Here is a 16,413-nt window from a genome sequence, read left to right on the forward strand (position 1 = left end):
TTCTTTTTAAGAACTCTTTCACAACAGTTTTGACAAAACAAAGCAAAGAAAATACCAATGTGAGATTTCTAATAATAGCTATAGCACTCAACCCAAGGTTTAAGAATCTGAAGTGCCATCCAAAATCTGAGAGGGACGAGGTGTGGAGCATACTTTTAGAAGTCTTAAAAGAGCAACACTCTTATGTGGAAACTATAGAACCCGAACCACCAAAAAAGAAAATCAACCTTCTGCTGGTGACATCTGACTCAGATGATGAAAATGAACATGCTTCAATCTGCACTGCTTTGGATTGTTATGAAGCAGAACCCATTATCATCATGGACATGTCCTCTGGGATGGTGGTTGAAGCATGAGGGACATATGAATCTTTAGCGCATCTGGAACATAAATACCTTGCAACGTCAGCTACAATGTGCCATGCGAACACCTTTTCTCACTTTCAAGTGACATTGGAAACAAGAAGCAGGTAGTATTATCTCCTGCAAATTGTAATCAACCTTGTTTGTCTGAGTGATTGGCTGACCAAGAAGTAGGACTGAGTGGACTTGTAGGCTGTAAAGTTTTACATTGTTTTATTTTTGAATGCAGTTTTTTTGTACATAATTCTACATTTGTAAGTTCAACTTTCATCATAAAGTGACTGCAATACAGTACTTGTATGAAGTGAATTGAAAAATACATTTTTACAGTGAAAATATTTGTAATACAAATAAATATAAAGTGAGCACTGTACGCTTTGTATTCTGTGTTGTAATTCAAATTAATATATTTGAAAATGTAATAAATATCCAAAAATATTTAAAATAAATGGTATTCTATTGTTGTTTAACAGCGCAATTAATCACGATTATTTTTTTTAATCGCTTGACAGCCCTAAACTAAAGGCTTTGATATCCAAAGCAGCTATGATGGCTTTAGTCCAGGATTAGAAAACATAGCTGAACCTCTCTAGCATCCTTCATCCCAGAGCAGCTGATGTTCTCTTGCCTTTACTGGGTGAATACTAGCTAGACAACTAGGAGGATGGAAAGTGGGCTATAGAAAAGTATCTGTTAATGAAGAGGGGTCACTGTGTTTTACCCCTATCAAAAAACAAATGAACAAAAAAGTAAAAATAAAGAAATGAAGGAAAATGCTGAGAGGCTCTGCAAAATGTACTTCTGATTCTCTGCAGAATCATTCCCTTCTCAAAGAAATGCCACGTTGCCCAAGTAACGCCGCCTTGTCTATAATTATATATAATCTCATTACTTCTCACTTTACTAATTAACAAATCTGATCATTTCAGTAATGTCAAGCATTCAAAAATCATAAGTCAGCCCTCCCAAATCAAGAGATTTTATTTTTATGTATTCCCTCATTTTCTTTATTTTTATTTTTTTGCTTATTTGTTTTTTGATAGGGGTAAAACACGGTGACCCCTCTTCATTAACAGATGTGTTATGTTATATATATATAATTAGGGCTGTCAAACTATTAAAAAAATTAATCATGATTAATCGCACTGTTATACAATAATAGAATACTATTTATTTAAATATTTTTGGATGTTTTCTACACTTTCAAATATATTGATTTCAATTACAACACAGAATACAAAGTGCACAGTGCTCACTTTATATTTATTTTGATTCCAAGTATTTGCACTGTAAAAAAAATAGTATTTTTCAGTTCACCTAATACAAATACTGTAATGCAATCTCTTTATCATGAAAGTAGAACTTACAAATGTAGAATTATGGACAAAAAAACGGAATCCAAAAATAAAACAAGGTAAAATTTTAGAGCCCGCAATTCCACTCAGTCCTACTTCTTGGTCAGCCAATCACTCAGACAAACAAGTTTGTTTACATTTGCAGAAGATAATGCTATCCGCCTCTTGTTTACAACGTTACCTGAAACAGGTGTTCTGATGGCACTGTAGTAGCCAGCGTCGCAAGATATTTACGAGCCAGATGTGCTAAAGATTCATATGTCCCTTCATGCTTCAACCACCATTCCAGTGGACATACATTCATGTTGATGACAGGTTCTGCTCGATAACCATACACAGCAGTGCGGACTGCCACATGGTCATTTTCATTATCTGAGCTATATGCCACCAGCAGAAGGTTGATTTTCTTTTTTGGCGGTTTGGGTTCTGTAGTTTCCGCATCGGAGTGTTGCTCTTTTAAGACTTCTGAAAGTATGCTCCACGCCTCGTCCCTCTCAGATTTTGGACAGCACTTCAGATTCTTAAATGTTGGGTTGAGTGCTGTAGCTATCTTTAGAAATATCACATTGGTAACTTCTTTGTGTTTTGTCAAATCTGCAGTGAAAGTGTCCTTAAAATGAACAACATGTGCTGGGTCATTATCCGAGACTGCTATAACATGAAATATATGGCAGAATGCGGGTAAAACAGCAGGGGACATACAATCCCCCCCGCAAGGAGTTCAGTAACAAATTTAATTAACACATTATTTTTTTTAACAAGCGTCATCAGCATGGAAGCATGTCCTCTGGAATGGCGGCTGAAGCATGAAGGGGCACATGAATGTTTGCATATCTGGAACATAAATACCTTGCAATGCCGGCTACAAAAGTGCCATGAAAATGCCTGTTCTCGCTTTCTAGTGACAATGTAAATAAGAAGAGGGCAGCATTATCTCCTGTAAATGCAAACAAACTTGTTTGTCTTAGCGATTGGCTGAACAGGAAGTAGGACTGAGTGGACTTGTGGGCTCTGAAGTTTTACTTTGTTTTGTTTTTGAGTACAGTTATGTAACAAACAAAGAAATCTACATTTGAAAATTGCACTTTCACAACAAAGAGAGAGTACTATAGTACTTGTATGAGGTGAATTGAAAAATACTATTTCTTTTATTTATCATTTTTACAATGCAAATATTTGTAATAAAAAATAATATACAATTTGATTTCAATTACAACACTGAATACAATATAAATGAAAATGTAGAAAAACATCCAAAATATTTAATAAATTTAATTTGGTATTCTATTGTTTAATAGTGTGATTAAATCTGCCATTAATAATGATTAATTTTTTTAATCACAATTAATTTTTAAGTTAATTGTGTGAGTTAACTGTGATTAATTGACAGCCCTAATATATGGTTTTGTTTTTATTAATTGTCTTCTGATTCTTGAACTATTAAGATCATGTTTGCTTTTCTCTGCAACTATGAGGGCTATAAACTTTTTTTAAAATGAAAGGTGAGATTCTTATGTAATCAAATTATTTCAGGACCTGGCGATTTAAGAAAAACACAGAATAACATGAAATGGTAATAAAATATGAAATCATTAGCACTGACAACAGTTTAATTCTCTCACACAAACTTGGTGGTCTCCCCTCTGCTCAGCAACAAATTAATCACAGAGACAGAGCTACAGGAGAGTGAAGTCTCGTATTAAAAAGGATGTCTGCACTTCGAGCTGGGGAGGGTGATACCCAGCTTGAGGAAGCATACCCATGCTAGCTCTCATTGAGCTAGTGCACTAAAAATAGTGTAGCCACAGTGGTGTGAGCAACAGGATAAGCTAGCCATCCCTAATACATGCCCATCCAAGATTCTAGATATATATGAAAAAGAAAAGCAAAAAGAAAAGCAGTACTTGTGGCACCTTAGAGACTAACAAATTTATTAGAGCATAAGCTTTCGTGAGCTACAGCTCACTTCATCGGATGCATTTAGTGGAAAAAAACAATACATTTTTCCATCCGGTAGAAGTGAGCTGTAGCTCACGAAAGCTTATGCTCTAATAAATTTGTTAGTCTCTAAGGTGCCACAAGTACTGCTTTTCTTTTTGCGAATACAGACTAACACGGCTGCTACTCTGAAACTAGATATATATGGTATGCTATGGCTATGCTTATTTTTAGCATGCTAGCTCAATGAGAACTAGTATATGTCTCCTTGAGCTGGGCATCACACCCCCAACTCAAAGTGTAGACATACCCTAAGACTGCGTCAGTCTTACAAAATGTGCTACACAATATTTACTGGCTTACTAAAGTATTAGTAAAATAATTAATAATTATTTTGCTATAGCCCCAACTTTAGAGGTTTGCTGCTCACCATAACACCACGGCTGTCCTGAGGATTTTGAAAAAGCCTTGTGATATATTTTTGGAATACATCTTAACCTTAATGAACCCTTCACAACTCTGCCCCTCGCCACTAATCTGTTCTTGTATTTTATCATGTTGACACCCCTTTTACTCCATCAATACCACCAGCCCTGACTCCTTGTTTGTCCATTTATCCCACAACCATCTTTGTACTTTCCTCCACAACACTCCTTACATGTGGGCATGGCTATATTGGAAACTTAAAAGCGCTGTTGCAGGAGAGCTCCTGCGGCAGCGCTTTGAAGTGCGAGTGTGGTCGTGCGCAAGCGCTGGGAGAGAGCTCTCCCAGCGCTCCTGGTAATCCACCTCCATGAGGGGATTAGCTCAGAGCGCTGGGAGTGCGGCTCCCAGCGCTCGGAGCCTGTTTACACTAGCGCTTTAAAGCGCTCTGACTTGCTGCGTTCAGGGGGGTGATTTTTCACACCCCTGAGCCAACAAGTTAGAACGCTATAAAATGGAAGTGTAGCCACGCCCACAAAGAACACACTCCTTAAAGTAGGTTGTAAAGTCTCTTTCCTGAGCTCCTTCATATCCCTCCTCACAATGTGTGGCAAATAACCGATGCTACCATAATACAAATAAAAAATAATTTATGTGAAATGTGTGTTGCAATTGTGAGGCATTGTTCCTGCCTAACCTCCTCCAGTAAGAGAACTGAAACCCAGCGGCGTGTGTTGGAGATTTTGCATTGGTGCTAACATTTAGAAAAGTTTATCAAGGGGCAAATATCCATATAAACTGTAGACCTGTCCTTAGGGCCCTGATTCAGCAAAGCACTTACATATGTACTTAAATCTTATTGATTTTCAGTTAGACTTGAGCACATTCTTCAAGTTAAAGATGTGCTTAAGCAATATGCGGAATTGGAGCCAAGGTTGGAAGAAGTGGATGTATGGCGGGGGCGATGTAAGCACATACACACGTGCATGCATTCTGTTGAGGGTTAGGACTTTTAAAATATTAACTACTTAACTGTCACAACCACTCTGTTAGATAGATGAGTATAATCCCCATTTTGCAGATTTGAAAACTGAGGCAGAGCAGTTAAAGTCAACATTTTCAAATTTGGGTGTATAAAGTAAAACACCTGAATTTGCGTCTGGATTTAAGTGCCTTTCTTTAGGAATTCAAATTTGATTATTTTGACGAATATGACTTCACAAAGGCAATAGTGGTAGTTGGGTCAAGATAGGATTACTCCCTTACTCTGTTCCTTATTTAGTGTGCAATTAGAAATTTCATATCTGGTCTGTGAATGTAATGTCAAGAGCAGATATAGGTAGATTTTTGTTTTTTTTTAATTAAACGTCCCAGGTATGAGACAAGCCTCTTCAGAAACTTGCTGCCCTGTGCCATCTCTCTTATTAGCCATAGTACATTATGCTGTGAATTTGTTAAATCTCTTAAACTAAGTAGGGATGGCCTTGATTACTACGTGGATGGGAACCTTCCAGGGAAATCTGAGGAACTCCTATGAGTGGTACATTAGCGGATGCTTTTCTCTTTGAGTCAGTACCGACTCTGATGTCCCAGCATGGTGTTGGTGGGATGCTGTGCTGCAGAAGAAAATGTGGATCACTCAGTGAGGGGTGATCTCACTTCAGAGTGAGTATTGAGCTCAGTGCCCCCAGAACATTTGAAAATACTTCACAAATTAACTATCAAAAAGGAAATATTTTGTATTAATTATTAATTGTGGTTTATTTCATATAGTAATGACGGATCAGCAGAGATGTGCTCAGTTAGTGATCACTGCAACTAGGAAAATGGTCACATTTTCAGATGATACAGACTGAACTGTTTCCTGCATTTATCACATTAATGAAGTCAAAAGAGTCCAGACTTGGCTCAGCTTGAACACTAATGAGATCTTACATCCATCAGAGCAAAGCCCAGATTTAATTCTAATAGGATTTTTAAAATATAGGAATCCACCAAATTAAATCCTAGCCAAACCACCAACGAGCCTTCCAAGCTACAAGAGCACAACAGTTCTAATTCAACATTAATTGGATATCACATGTATAAGTTGAAACAACAGACTTACATATGTTTCAAAGTAAACCAGTTTACATACAATCAGTTATAAGATATTGAGAAAAGGCAGGTGTAAACAGATTTGAAGAGAGGCAGTTTCTCAGGGTCTGGGGGAGGGTGAAAGTTTCAGGTAGGTGGGACAGCATCCAGGAAAGGTCAAGATAGAAGAGTGGGTTATGTGGGATTGAAGGTGGTCAAGAACTCAGAGAAATACATTTCAATATTGAAGAAGCAAACTGAATAGTTAAAATTGAAGTCAGAGGAGAAGTAGAGATGGAAGTGAGGTCAGAGAAGTAGGGTAGAACAAATCCATGTCATGGAGCATTCTGAAACTAGGTGAATGAGTGATTTGGATTGAGAAATAGGTAGGAAGGCAATGGAGATAATGAAGGATAAAGGTGATGTGTTTCCACCTTCTGAGGCAAGAATGTAGTCTGGCTGCAACATTCTAGACCTCCTAGAAGCTTTATGTATGATTTCAATGCCTTTTGAAGTTCTTTTATAGAAGCATATAATATAGTTGGTAGGCTGCAACAGTGTCATTGTGTTAGATGAACAAATATTGTCAAATAATTCAAAAATACATATATTTACTCCATATACCATAAATGGCATCTTTGCCTCCTCCCTGAATGCCCTAAATCTGTCTTCTCCAGGATCCTAAGATGTAGCATGTTTCAGGGAGATTTTTTCAAACTTACCACCGTGACTCTCTCCATCACTGTTGAGATATTGGTAATAGTCATGGGGCTGACGGTAGAGGTCTGACTCATAGGATACCACGTCTTCTGAGGGCTGCAGAGAGAGAGGAATGGTTAGGCCTGAGAGCCTGGACAAAGCTCTTCCACAGTTATTTAGATCAGTTAGGCACACGAGGGGAAGGGGGATGCCAAGACACTATCTGTCAAGGAGGGGATGGGTAGAGGAGGGTCTTCAAAAGTTCTTATTTTATTAGCAGGGAATGAGAAAAAAGAAACTAAAAAGTGGCCTGCAAAAAAGGAAGTTCACCTCCTGGAAGCCAATGGGAAATGAGTTTGCTACTATCTATGCAGTAGACAAGGAGATCCCAAGGAGATAGTCCTTTGGCTAGCAGTTGGAAAGAAAAATAATTCAAGGACTTGTGTAATGCTGTAGGAAAGGTGTGCTCTTGGAAATCAAGCACAGGTGCATGCCTCCTCCTTAGTACTAGCCAATACCCACTCTGCTCCCCCCTCCCCATCACCAGTGCAGGCAGACCCCTGCCTTAAATGCTGGCTCTGGGTGCTTGTGGATGGTCTGTGAGAATGGTGCTGAGGTTTGTGACTGCTAGTGGGTGGATACAAGTGGGTGGTCATGCTGGAACTACAAGATTGAAGCACTTCATTTCTAATCACTTGTCCAGGACTAGTGTTCAGAAAAGTTCACTGATGCGGTAAGCATTTGTATTGTTCTCCCTGAAGTGTTTCAGTCCCCTGGAAAATCCCAAACACTGGACACTACAGCATGTATATCATGTAATGTATTAAGGTATTTTAAAATAAATTTAATTGTTGGTGGTGTTTAATATTAGTTATGCATAACTCGGTGTTTCACCAAACTAAAAAAAAGTTAATCTTTCTCTCTTTGGCGGTTCCCATTCCCAGCACTAACTAGTAGATCCCTGGGGTCTAGACTGCTGCTGACATCACAAGCAGTTCCCATTTCCAAGCTCAAGAAAAACAACATAGCAGTAGTATTCAGTGGACTTTGTTAAACTTTTGTCCAAATAACTTCGTCATATTACTTTCTTTCTGGAGAAACAGGAAATTCTTACAATGTCAAGTACAATGAATAGCCTCTCAGACTTCGCTGCGAGAGGAAATTACAGTTTGGAGATAAATATAAACATTTCTATATTTTTTTCTTATCCTGAGATGTTTTGCTTAATTAACATTCAAGAGCCACGTAAATATTGAAAATAATTTAATAAATTAGATGACACTCATTTTTAAAACATCATTCCAATTAATATCTTGCCTCTACATTCTGACCTCTTCCCCAGCCTGAGCCATTTGGACTACACTTCTCTTTGTGAAAATGCCACAGGCTTTTCAGCCTTGTCCACATCCCTTCTGCTAGGTTCTCTGCCTTTAACAGTGCAGACTGGCTGCTCAGTGATCCCACTTTTCTATTGCAATCCTAGTTTTTAAATCAAAATTTGGAGCTGCAGTGATCAAAATCCTTCCCCCTCTCTCTGTCCTCTCTCCCTTAGGTGACTGAAATTTTAGGGGTTTTGGTCCCCAAATGGGAAGCCCTGCCATGCTCCTTCCCTTGTTTGTTTTCTCCTCCCTCGTCATGGCAGAGGAATGCAAACAGCACAAGGAGGCCTTGTCAGGATCTACAAAGGAGGATGTCTGCCATAATTCCTCCCAGCCTATGCTCCCCTTGCTGTGACCAGGGAAAGGAGTTTAGCATCTAGACTTGACTTGGTAGGGCTTATGCATCCCTCCCCAAACAGCCAAGTCTTTTCGGAACCGACTATCTTCGCTGATTGTACACTCTTCAGAATTAAATTAAAAAATCTCCCCAAACTCACCTACCCTCAATCCAATTCAATCCAAGGGAAAAGTTCCAGTGTCGCAGCCCAGGTTTTTAAGTAGGTAATTGAGTCACTTGGGAAAGAATCTAGTATCTTTTCTGACTCTCCTTATTGCCAAAAAGAAGCTCTGGAGTCCTAGGGCTGCCCCTCTATGCTTCCTCCTCTCTAATTATGTATTTGATGATGTGTACTGTGTCTTAGGAGCTCCCTCCCACCCAAGATGACTAAGACCCAAAAGAGAAGCAACTGCTCAAAGGACTGATGACCATCACCTCAAAAAAAAAAAAGTCAAAAAACAAGAAAAAGTCAAAAAGTGTTCCAGATCCTCATCTCCTGTCATTAGATTTATCTCTTCTCCTGAAGAAAGGTACTCTTAGCTTTGGATTATGATAAAACCAAGCGAGAGAAGCAGGAGAGGTTCTCTCTTCCATCTTCCCCCCCTAGATTTGTTTGAAAACATGGGGAGTACATAGGGAAAACAAGGTGATGGCTGCCATTAACAGTCTGTCAGAACAAGAAAATGAGCAGGCTAGCACATGGGCGAAGTATTTCCCATTGAAAACTAAAACAGAATTTGCCTTTCCTCATTAATTTACTCCTTCCAAGATGGCAGTAGAGAGAAGTGTGAAACTCACAATGAAGAGGAAAGAGTGAGATGGCAGAGCACTGAAATATTACAGGGGTCCTAGAACCCAAAGTCTTTTTTTCTCCAAGATCAATGCAGCAGTGGCATTTCTGGAAAAGGATGTGGCAATTCCTATAGAGGGCGATTTCTTCCCAAAGGATAAAGAGGATAGAAAGATAGAAGTGAACCTTGGAAGGGACTTCAAAGCTTCTTCAGTGTCCTTCAAAGCCTCACTGGCACCATGTACTTTGTTAGCACCACCTGTTAGAATGTTCTGATGAGATGACTTAAAAAGCCACAACTGAATAAAAAACAATGCTAAAGAGGCAGAGAGATTGCTGCCATGGCCTCAGAGAATCCATAGAACTAACTTGTTGGCCAGTGAATAATTTATTCAAAGCAAATCTTCTATGCCTCAAAATTCTCAGGCACGACTGTTCAGGAAAAGCTTGAGAAAGTGGTAACTAACAACCAGGAAAAGCAAAAGTCAAGAAGGGCAGTAAACTCTTATACAGGACAGAAGCTGTAGTCACTTGTACCCACAAACAGAGGTACCAGAAAAGGGACTCCTCTTATTTGACGAATAAGACCTAGTCCCAAAACACTGAAGGGAAGCCCAGATCACAATGAGTCTAACCCCTCTTTCCAGATCAGTATGACTGCAACAGAACCTGCCTCCATCCAGAAATAGGCCTACAGGGCAGTATATACCACTTCTCAGATTTCAGATCTGTGGGTACAGGACAGAGTACAGCATGGATACCCTTTGGTCCTCTTGGTTTCTCCTCCACATCCTTTCTTCATGCCCTCTCCAACTACAAGTGATCAGAAACATCAAGTAATTCTGATTTCTCACACCTCCAACAGCTTAATGATGGTAACAATCCCTCAAGAGAAAAGGTGCTGAGTGTTGTACTCTATTTTCTTCATAGAGGGGAAAAAAACAGGAGTCTGGTCTGTATTAAAGCTCAAGAGGCTGATAATGTTCTGAACTGATGTTCTAGCTTCCACTGTCTCTACAACTTAACTCACTGTATTTTGTTTCCATATACATGCAGCCTGGATACAGTCATGTCGTAAGAATTTCTGAAATCTCTCCTCTTAGAAGACATGAGCCTTAGTGCTGCTTCTTAGTCATTCGTAACCATCACTGACTCTCCCCCCACTCATAAATCATAAGAAATAATTCTTACTTTTTTTGACAGAAACTTCAGCACACAAAAGAAAAAGAATTGTGCATGCTAGTTATGCAAAGTGCAGTTAAAATATTAGTCTTTGTAATACAGATCATTTCAGGAAAACATCTGTGTGTTTCCTTTCACCCCAACTACCTGCGTCTGAAAGCATTCCAATCCTCCATAGCTAGATGGATCAAGTGCTGTATCATTGAAACATATTCAGTCACACATAAACAAGTTCCAGAATGGGTCATTCAACACATTCCACAGCAGCATCCTGTACAGAAAGGGCCTCAGCCACCACAGAGGAAATCTGTAAAGCTGCCACCTGCCATCTGTAAAAAGTTTTATAAAGTATAACCAACTTCACATTCATATCTCTGAAGAAGCATCCCTTGGCAGGAAGGCCAAGCAGTAGTCCCAAAATAGATAAATACTACCAGTTTTATATAAGGGAGAGAACTTTCTTCTTTCCTACTTGTTTCTCCTTCCCTAATATTTGTTCCTTACTACTAGTGATTCCCCAAATTTGGGAGTGAGGTGAGGACACAGAGAAAATGTGTTATCTGGTGACTTCTGCTCTGAGACTGACCTCTCCCCCAAGGCCTCCCACACAAGAGAACTCCAAAGTCACATGAAGTCTGTGCTGCAATCAGTATCAGAAAGGCACAGGACAAATGTCTGATGGGAGAAGAGGTCAGTTCCAGAAAGAAAATCATCAAGTAGCAAATGTTCCATATTCCCCCATTTCAGTATAATTTTTAGCAGCCAGTAGTCTCTCAAACACCTAGAGGTAAAAATTAACAATTTCTCCTATTTTGAAAGCTAGTATTATAAATTCAGTACAATTATTAAGCCAGTCAGCATTGGTTCTAGCTGCACAGAGTTTTGAGATACAGCCAATTGAAATCCAATTCAGAAATGAAGTGGGAGTAAACAGGCAAGAGAGTAATCAGAATAATATGATTTTAAAGTCTAAAAAGTTTAAAAAACCACCAGGACTAGAAAAATTTGGGTAATTAAAAATTAGACACCTCACTAAACGTGACTTGATTATCACTCAGAAATCTAATTATCTCCAGTGGGAGCTGTGGGTGTTCAGTGTCTCTAAAAATCAGGCTTCTTTTATATAGGTTTATTTATTTATGAATTTAGATGCCTTGATTTTAGACATCCTGTTTTGAAAATTTTGGCCTTAGATTCTCTGCCTTGTGGTTTATTGGCCTTCCTGGTCACTGCTCCCTTGGACAAAGAAAAAATAATCATATTAATTCTTGCATACCATGCCAGTCTGCTCCTCACAAGGACCTTAAAATAGAACTTCCTGTCACCAGTGTATCTAAGTAGATTCTCTCAGCTGTATGGATGGGATGACTGATATGCGAAGATCGATAATAAATTGATGACAATTTCTGTTTTCTCTCTCCTTTTCCTTGACGAACTCTGTCATAATAAGACTGAATGTTTTATCTACCCTTCATAGAATTCATCTCAAAGATCCCTCCTTAAATCACCTTTTAGTTTCTGCTTTAGGTTTCATTAAACTTATATTTTTGTCTATCATCAGGAAGAGAAATGAGCTTTCTCTGAGCCTCCTTCTCCCATTGACAGCAGCATATGCTCCTATGGTCTCTTGGCCTCCCCACCACCACACACTTTGGGCTTGCCTGCCCTCTTCTGGAACCACCCAACCAGGCACACATTTACCAGCTAGTTTAAGCCATTACTACTTCTTTGATACACATTGAACTGAAAGCTTTTTCCAGACAGGAAACAAAAGAACAGCACATGTTACTTTTTAGAGATTTTAACTCATGTGTATTATGACAATTCCATGCCTCTGAGGAAGGTGACAGGAAGGTTTGCTAGGAACTGATTGTGCTTTGAAGCTAGTCTCCTTTCCTATATGTCCTGAGTTACCGTATGTTATTCAAGACTATCTTCCAACCTCAAGCAAGTGTTCAGCAAACACACAAATCAAATATGTCATTGACATTAAAGGGAGAATTGCCCCACCCTACCCCTTGGCTTGGCAAACCTAGATAAAATTACTGCAGCAAGAAAAGAGCTACAAAGCTATTTGGACAGTGTAAATGACAGAAGTTGAAAAGAGCTGCAAGTAGTCCAACTGAATTCCAAATAATAGTCCGAATATTTTTCTCTAAGATTTTGTCATATGGTTCAATCAGATTGTACATTTACTGAATTCTGTTTGGGTTTTTGTTTTGTTTTTTTTTCTCCTTGGTGTGTGATTCAAAAATACCCAACACAACTCCCCGTGATGTGCAGCTGAGACTGATTTTATGGACAAACTCAACCTTATTTCCTTGGAAAAATTTACAAAACTCTTTTTTAGAAAGGGGAAATCATGTTAACCTCTTCACTCCACAGATTCAGTGGCCTACACAGGAAATGCAGGTGTGCTAGACATGCTGTATATGGAGGGTTTCTTTCCCCTCTCTCACACATAAAATTTCACATCAAAACTGCTGGTTCTACAGGCAGCTCCTTAGAGATTCTCAGGCATCTCAGGGCAGCATGAGACAGAGGTTTACATTGTAGACCTTTCTGCCTTGGTGTGAAAGTGGTTAGATCCAGAAGTGCACTAGAGAGAACATTTGTCCTAGTTTATAGGATTCTTCCCACTGTGTCTTCCACATTAATTGTTTAACCTCCAAAGAAAGAAACTGTGACTTTTAACCATATTCAGCCATCACTTTCCAAACCAAGCCTAATGGTTCTCTAGCCGAATCAGGAGGAAGGCAGTTACGGACACACCCTAAACTGAAAGGGGAGGGACAGAAGAGGGAAGTGTCTCTTCACAGAAACGCCGTCTCTATAAACAGCTAATGTCTGTCCCCTAAAGAGTCCCAGTGGGCCAGCCACTTACAATGAAACTGTGTGTGCTCAAATTGCTGGTACACAAAGCACCTAAATTCAAAACAAAATTTAAAAATTATGGAAAATACAAAGTAATCTATTTTTGAATATTTTAATCACATAAATCAGAAAAAAATATTTTTTCTGTCAGATGCTTCAATAAGATGTGATTCTGTTTCCACTACAAATAGTCTCTCCTCTGAACAGAGTGTAGCTAGAACTCCAATCTGAATGGATTAACAAAAGTTATAATAATGGGCAGATGGTGCTGGATTTTCACTCACTCCACACCCCGGAATTTGAGAGTGGAAGAGAGGCTCCTGAGAAAGAAGGTTATAGGTGAATGAGACCATTAGAGCAGTCAGGAAACCCCTTCTCTCTATTTTTCCTCAGACTCCAGGGGAAGATTCAGTCAGTTTTTATAGTAATGCTTGTCGGAGAATTCAAAATTGTGGCATGACCTCAAAACAAGCCCAGAGTCATTTATGGAGAACAGTGGAAATCTCAATACTCATTCAATTCACTCAAATCCTTTTCAAATTATGATCCTGACAGATTCACAGACAGACTGACTGGACTGATGTAGGCAACATGGGACACTAATAATTTTGCATGTTCCTTCCACCCAGGGGGTAACTATTGGATTCCATGGTCTCCAATCTGAGAAATATTGCAATAGTGTGTGAAGGGAGAGATCCTGCTACGGTCACACTTATTTTGCTAGCAACATTGATGCCAATAACTGAAAGCAATTGAAAGGTATATTTATGGAGGATAGGTAGCGTGATGGGAGATGGCAAAGAGAAAACCTGGTAAAAATTTTGGCAAAGTGTCCCTGGGGCTGTACTGTCTCCTAACGGAGTACACATGACCTGTAAGTAAAGCATGTGCCAAATAAAATCCCCTCATTTGACTTCTCTGGAACTTATATAGAGTTAACAAGTGTACTCAGGGCCATTACCCACCCATTCTACTTCAGAGACTCCCCATTACAAAGCTGGTGTTTTTGAACTGCAGGCTAGTGAAACAACTTTCTTAATAAACCAAGGCTTAGCTACTTAGTTACTAAGATATGGATTCCACAGTCCTAGTCTGAGAAATGTTGCAGTAGTATGTGAAGAGAGAGATCCTGCTGCAGTCGCACACATTTTGCTATCATCATGGATGCCAGCAACTGAAAGCAATTAAAAGGAGTATCTTTTTTGGAAGATGGGTAGGGCGATGGGAGATGGCAAAGAGAAAACCTGGTACAAATTTTGCCAAAGTGTCCCTGGGACTGTATTGTCTCCTAACTGAGTACATATGGCCTGTAAGTAAAGCATGTGCCAAATAAAATCCCCTCATTTGACTTCTCTGGAACTTATATAGAGTTAACAAGTGTACCCAGGGCCATCACCCACCCATTCTAATTCAGAAACTCCCCATTACAAAGCTGGTGTGTCTGAACAGCAGGCTAGTGAAACAACTTTCTTAATAAACAATAATCCCCAAGTTAATTACTTTAAAGTAAGAGTTAAGAGTGTAACAAAGCTTCAAAGGCAAAAGGGACAGAAAAATCCAATGATCATTTATAAAAAAGAAAGTTTGTGTCTCTGGAAAAAAATATAGAGATTTAGTTAAGGTTTTATCTTGAACTTTCCAGCTGACTTTTTATATTCCAAAAAAGGAAAATTTTCATCCCTATTATACTCCAGATGGGTGGAGTGAAGTAGGGGAGATTTAAGATTATTTCAAAGACACAAATTTCACTCATATTTAAGGTAAAAATCTCAAAATCTATAGAAACTGAATCCAGAGACTAGAATCTTCTCCCTTGCAAATAGCAAGCAGCCGTGGAGTTTCCAAAATATAAAACCAGCACTTGGTTGCTTTTATCTCACAGACAGACTGGCAGATATTTTAAATACATAAAATTACGTTTAAGTAGACAGATTATAAATAATTACAATCTCAAACAAAACCCAGCTTTTATACCACAAAGCCAATTTTGGAGAAAAGTTTCACTGATGTGTTACATCCATAAAATATAAAAATACTCAGAAACTATACAAGTTCAGAGAGCAAACATTAACTTCCCATTCATTAGAAAACTTGTCACTAGCTTTAAACATTGACCTGAGCCCAACTTTAAGGCATTACAAACACAGACAAAAAGAGAGGCATTCTCAGATAGTAAATCCTAATTTGTTTTGTCTTTTGTTGCTGAACCCAATGAGCCATATTTGGAATTAACCCCATATACTCACAGGGGAAATGAGGGGAAATCCTTCCATTTTGCAAGCTTGCAACATTCAGCCAACTTCTTAGTGAATTTTCTAATTTCAGTTTTCAAACATCCAGAATAACTGACTTTAAAAATTGCATCAAAAAAACAAAAAAACACAACACAACAAAAGTGAGATCTTTGGACTCCTTGAAGTCGCCTTGTTGTGATGGATCTCAGGATAGGAGAAGGGCCCTAATTAACTTTCATACTTTTCTGTAATAGGTTTTGAGGTGAGAACCTTCCCTAGACTTATCTGAAGTTCCTGATTTTATCAAATGTCTGTAGAAGGGAGATAGTCCCTGGGCTGTATCAGCTCCGTGTGACATCACATCAGCCTCAAAACCAGTTTGCATAAATCTCATTTCAAGGAGTTGTAGTGCTGAAACAGGAAGTCTGTCACCAGCCAGATCTGCCATAGGCAGGTGCTTACTACATAACCAACAGCACAGGCCCCACCAGTAAACAAGCATACTGGTGCAGTGTTTTTTATTGACGGTGAGAGAACAGAATGCTTCATACAAGTAGAGTTTGAAGCACAATGATGTTACAGCTCTCTGGTTTAATGCAGTGACACAGATCTGAGTTAGTGATGCGCTTATGATGGTAATACAGTGACATGAGCCTGCATTAATGGTAGCCTTGTGTTGGAGTGATGCGGCAACATATCTCAGTGTCCATGATACCTCTTTCTGGGAGCAATGCATGCTCAAAGATAGGGTCTTAAGTTGTTCA

General features: G+C 39.0%; 1 protein-coding gene across 1 annotated transcript in view; it reads right to left on the reverse strand.

Annotated features, from left to right (window-relative positions):
- Window positions 1-16,011, reverse strand: part of SPI1 (Spi-1 proto-oncogene) — a 30,110-nt gene extending 14,099 nt beyond the window's left edge. Inside the window, exons 1-2 of the mRNA XM_038405968.2 lie at window positions 15,662-16,011; window positions 6,877-6,970 (exon numbers count right to left, since the gene is read on the reverse strand). Coding sequence (XP_038261896.1) covers window positions 6,877-6,970; window positions 15,662-15,706 — 139 coding nt within the window. The 5' untranslated portion in view covers window positions 15,707-16,011. The remainder of the gene's footprint in view (window positions 1-6,876; window positions 6,971-15,661) is intronic.
- Between the last annotated feature and the right edge of the window lie 402 nt (window positions 16,012-16,413).

The sequence above is a fragment of the Dermochelys coriacea genome, chromosome 6 (genome assembly GCF_009764565.3).
Source record: "Dermochelys coriacea isolate rDerCor1 chromosome 6, rDerCor1.pri.v4, whole genome shotgun sequence".
Taxonomy (NCBI): Eukaryota; Metazoa; Chordata; order Testudines; family Dermochelyidae; genus Dermochelys; species Dermochelys coriacea.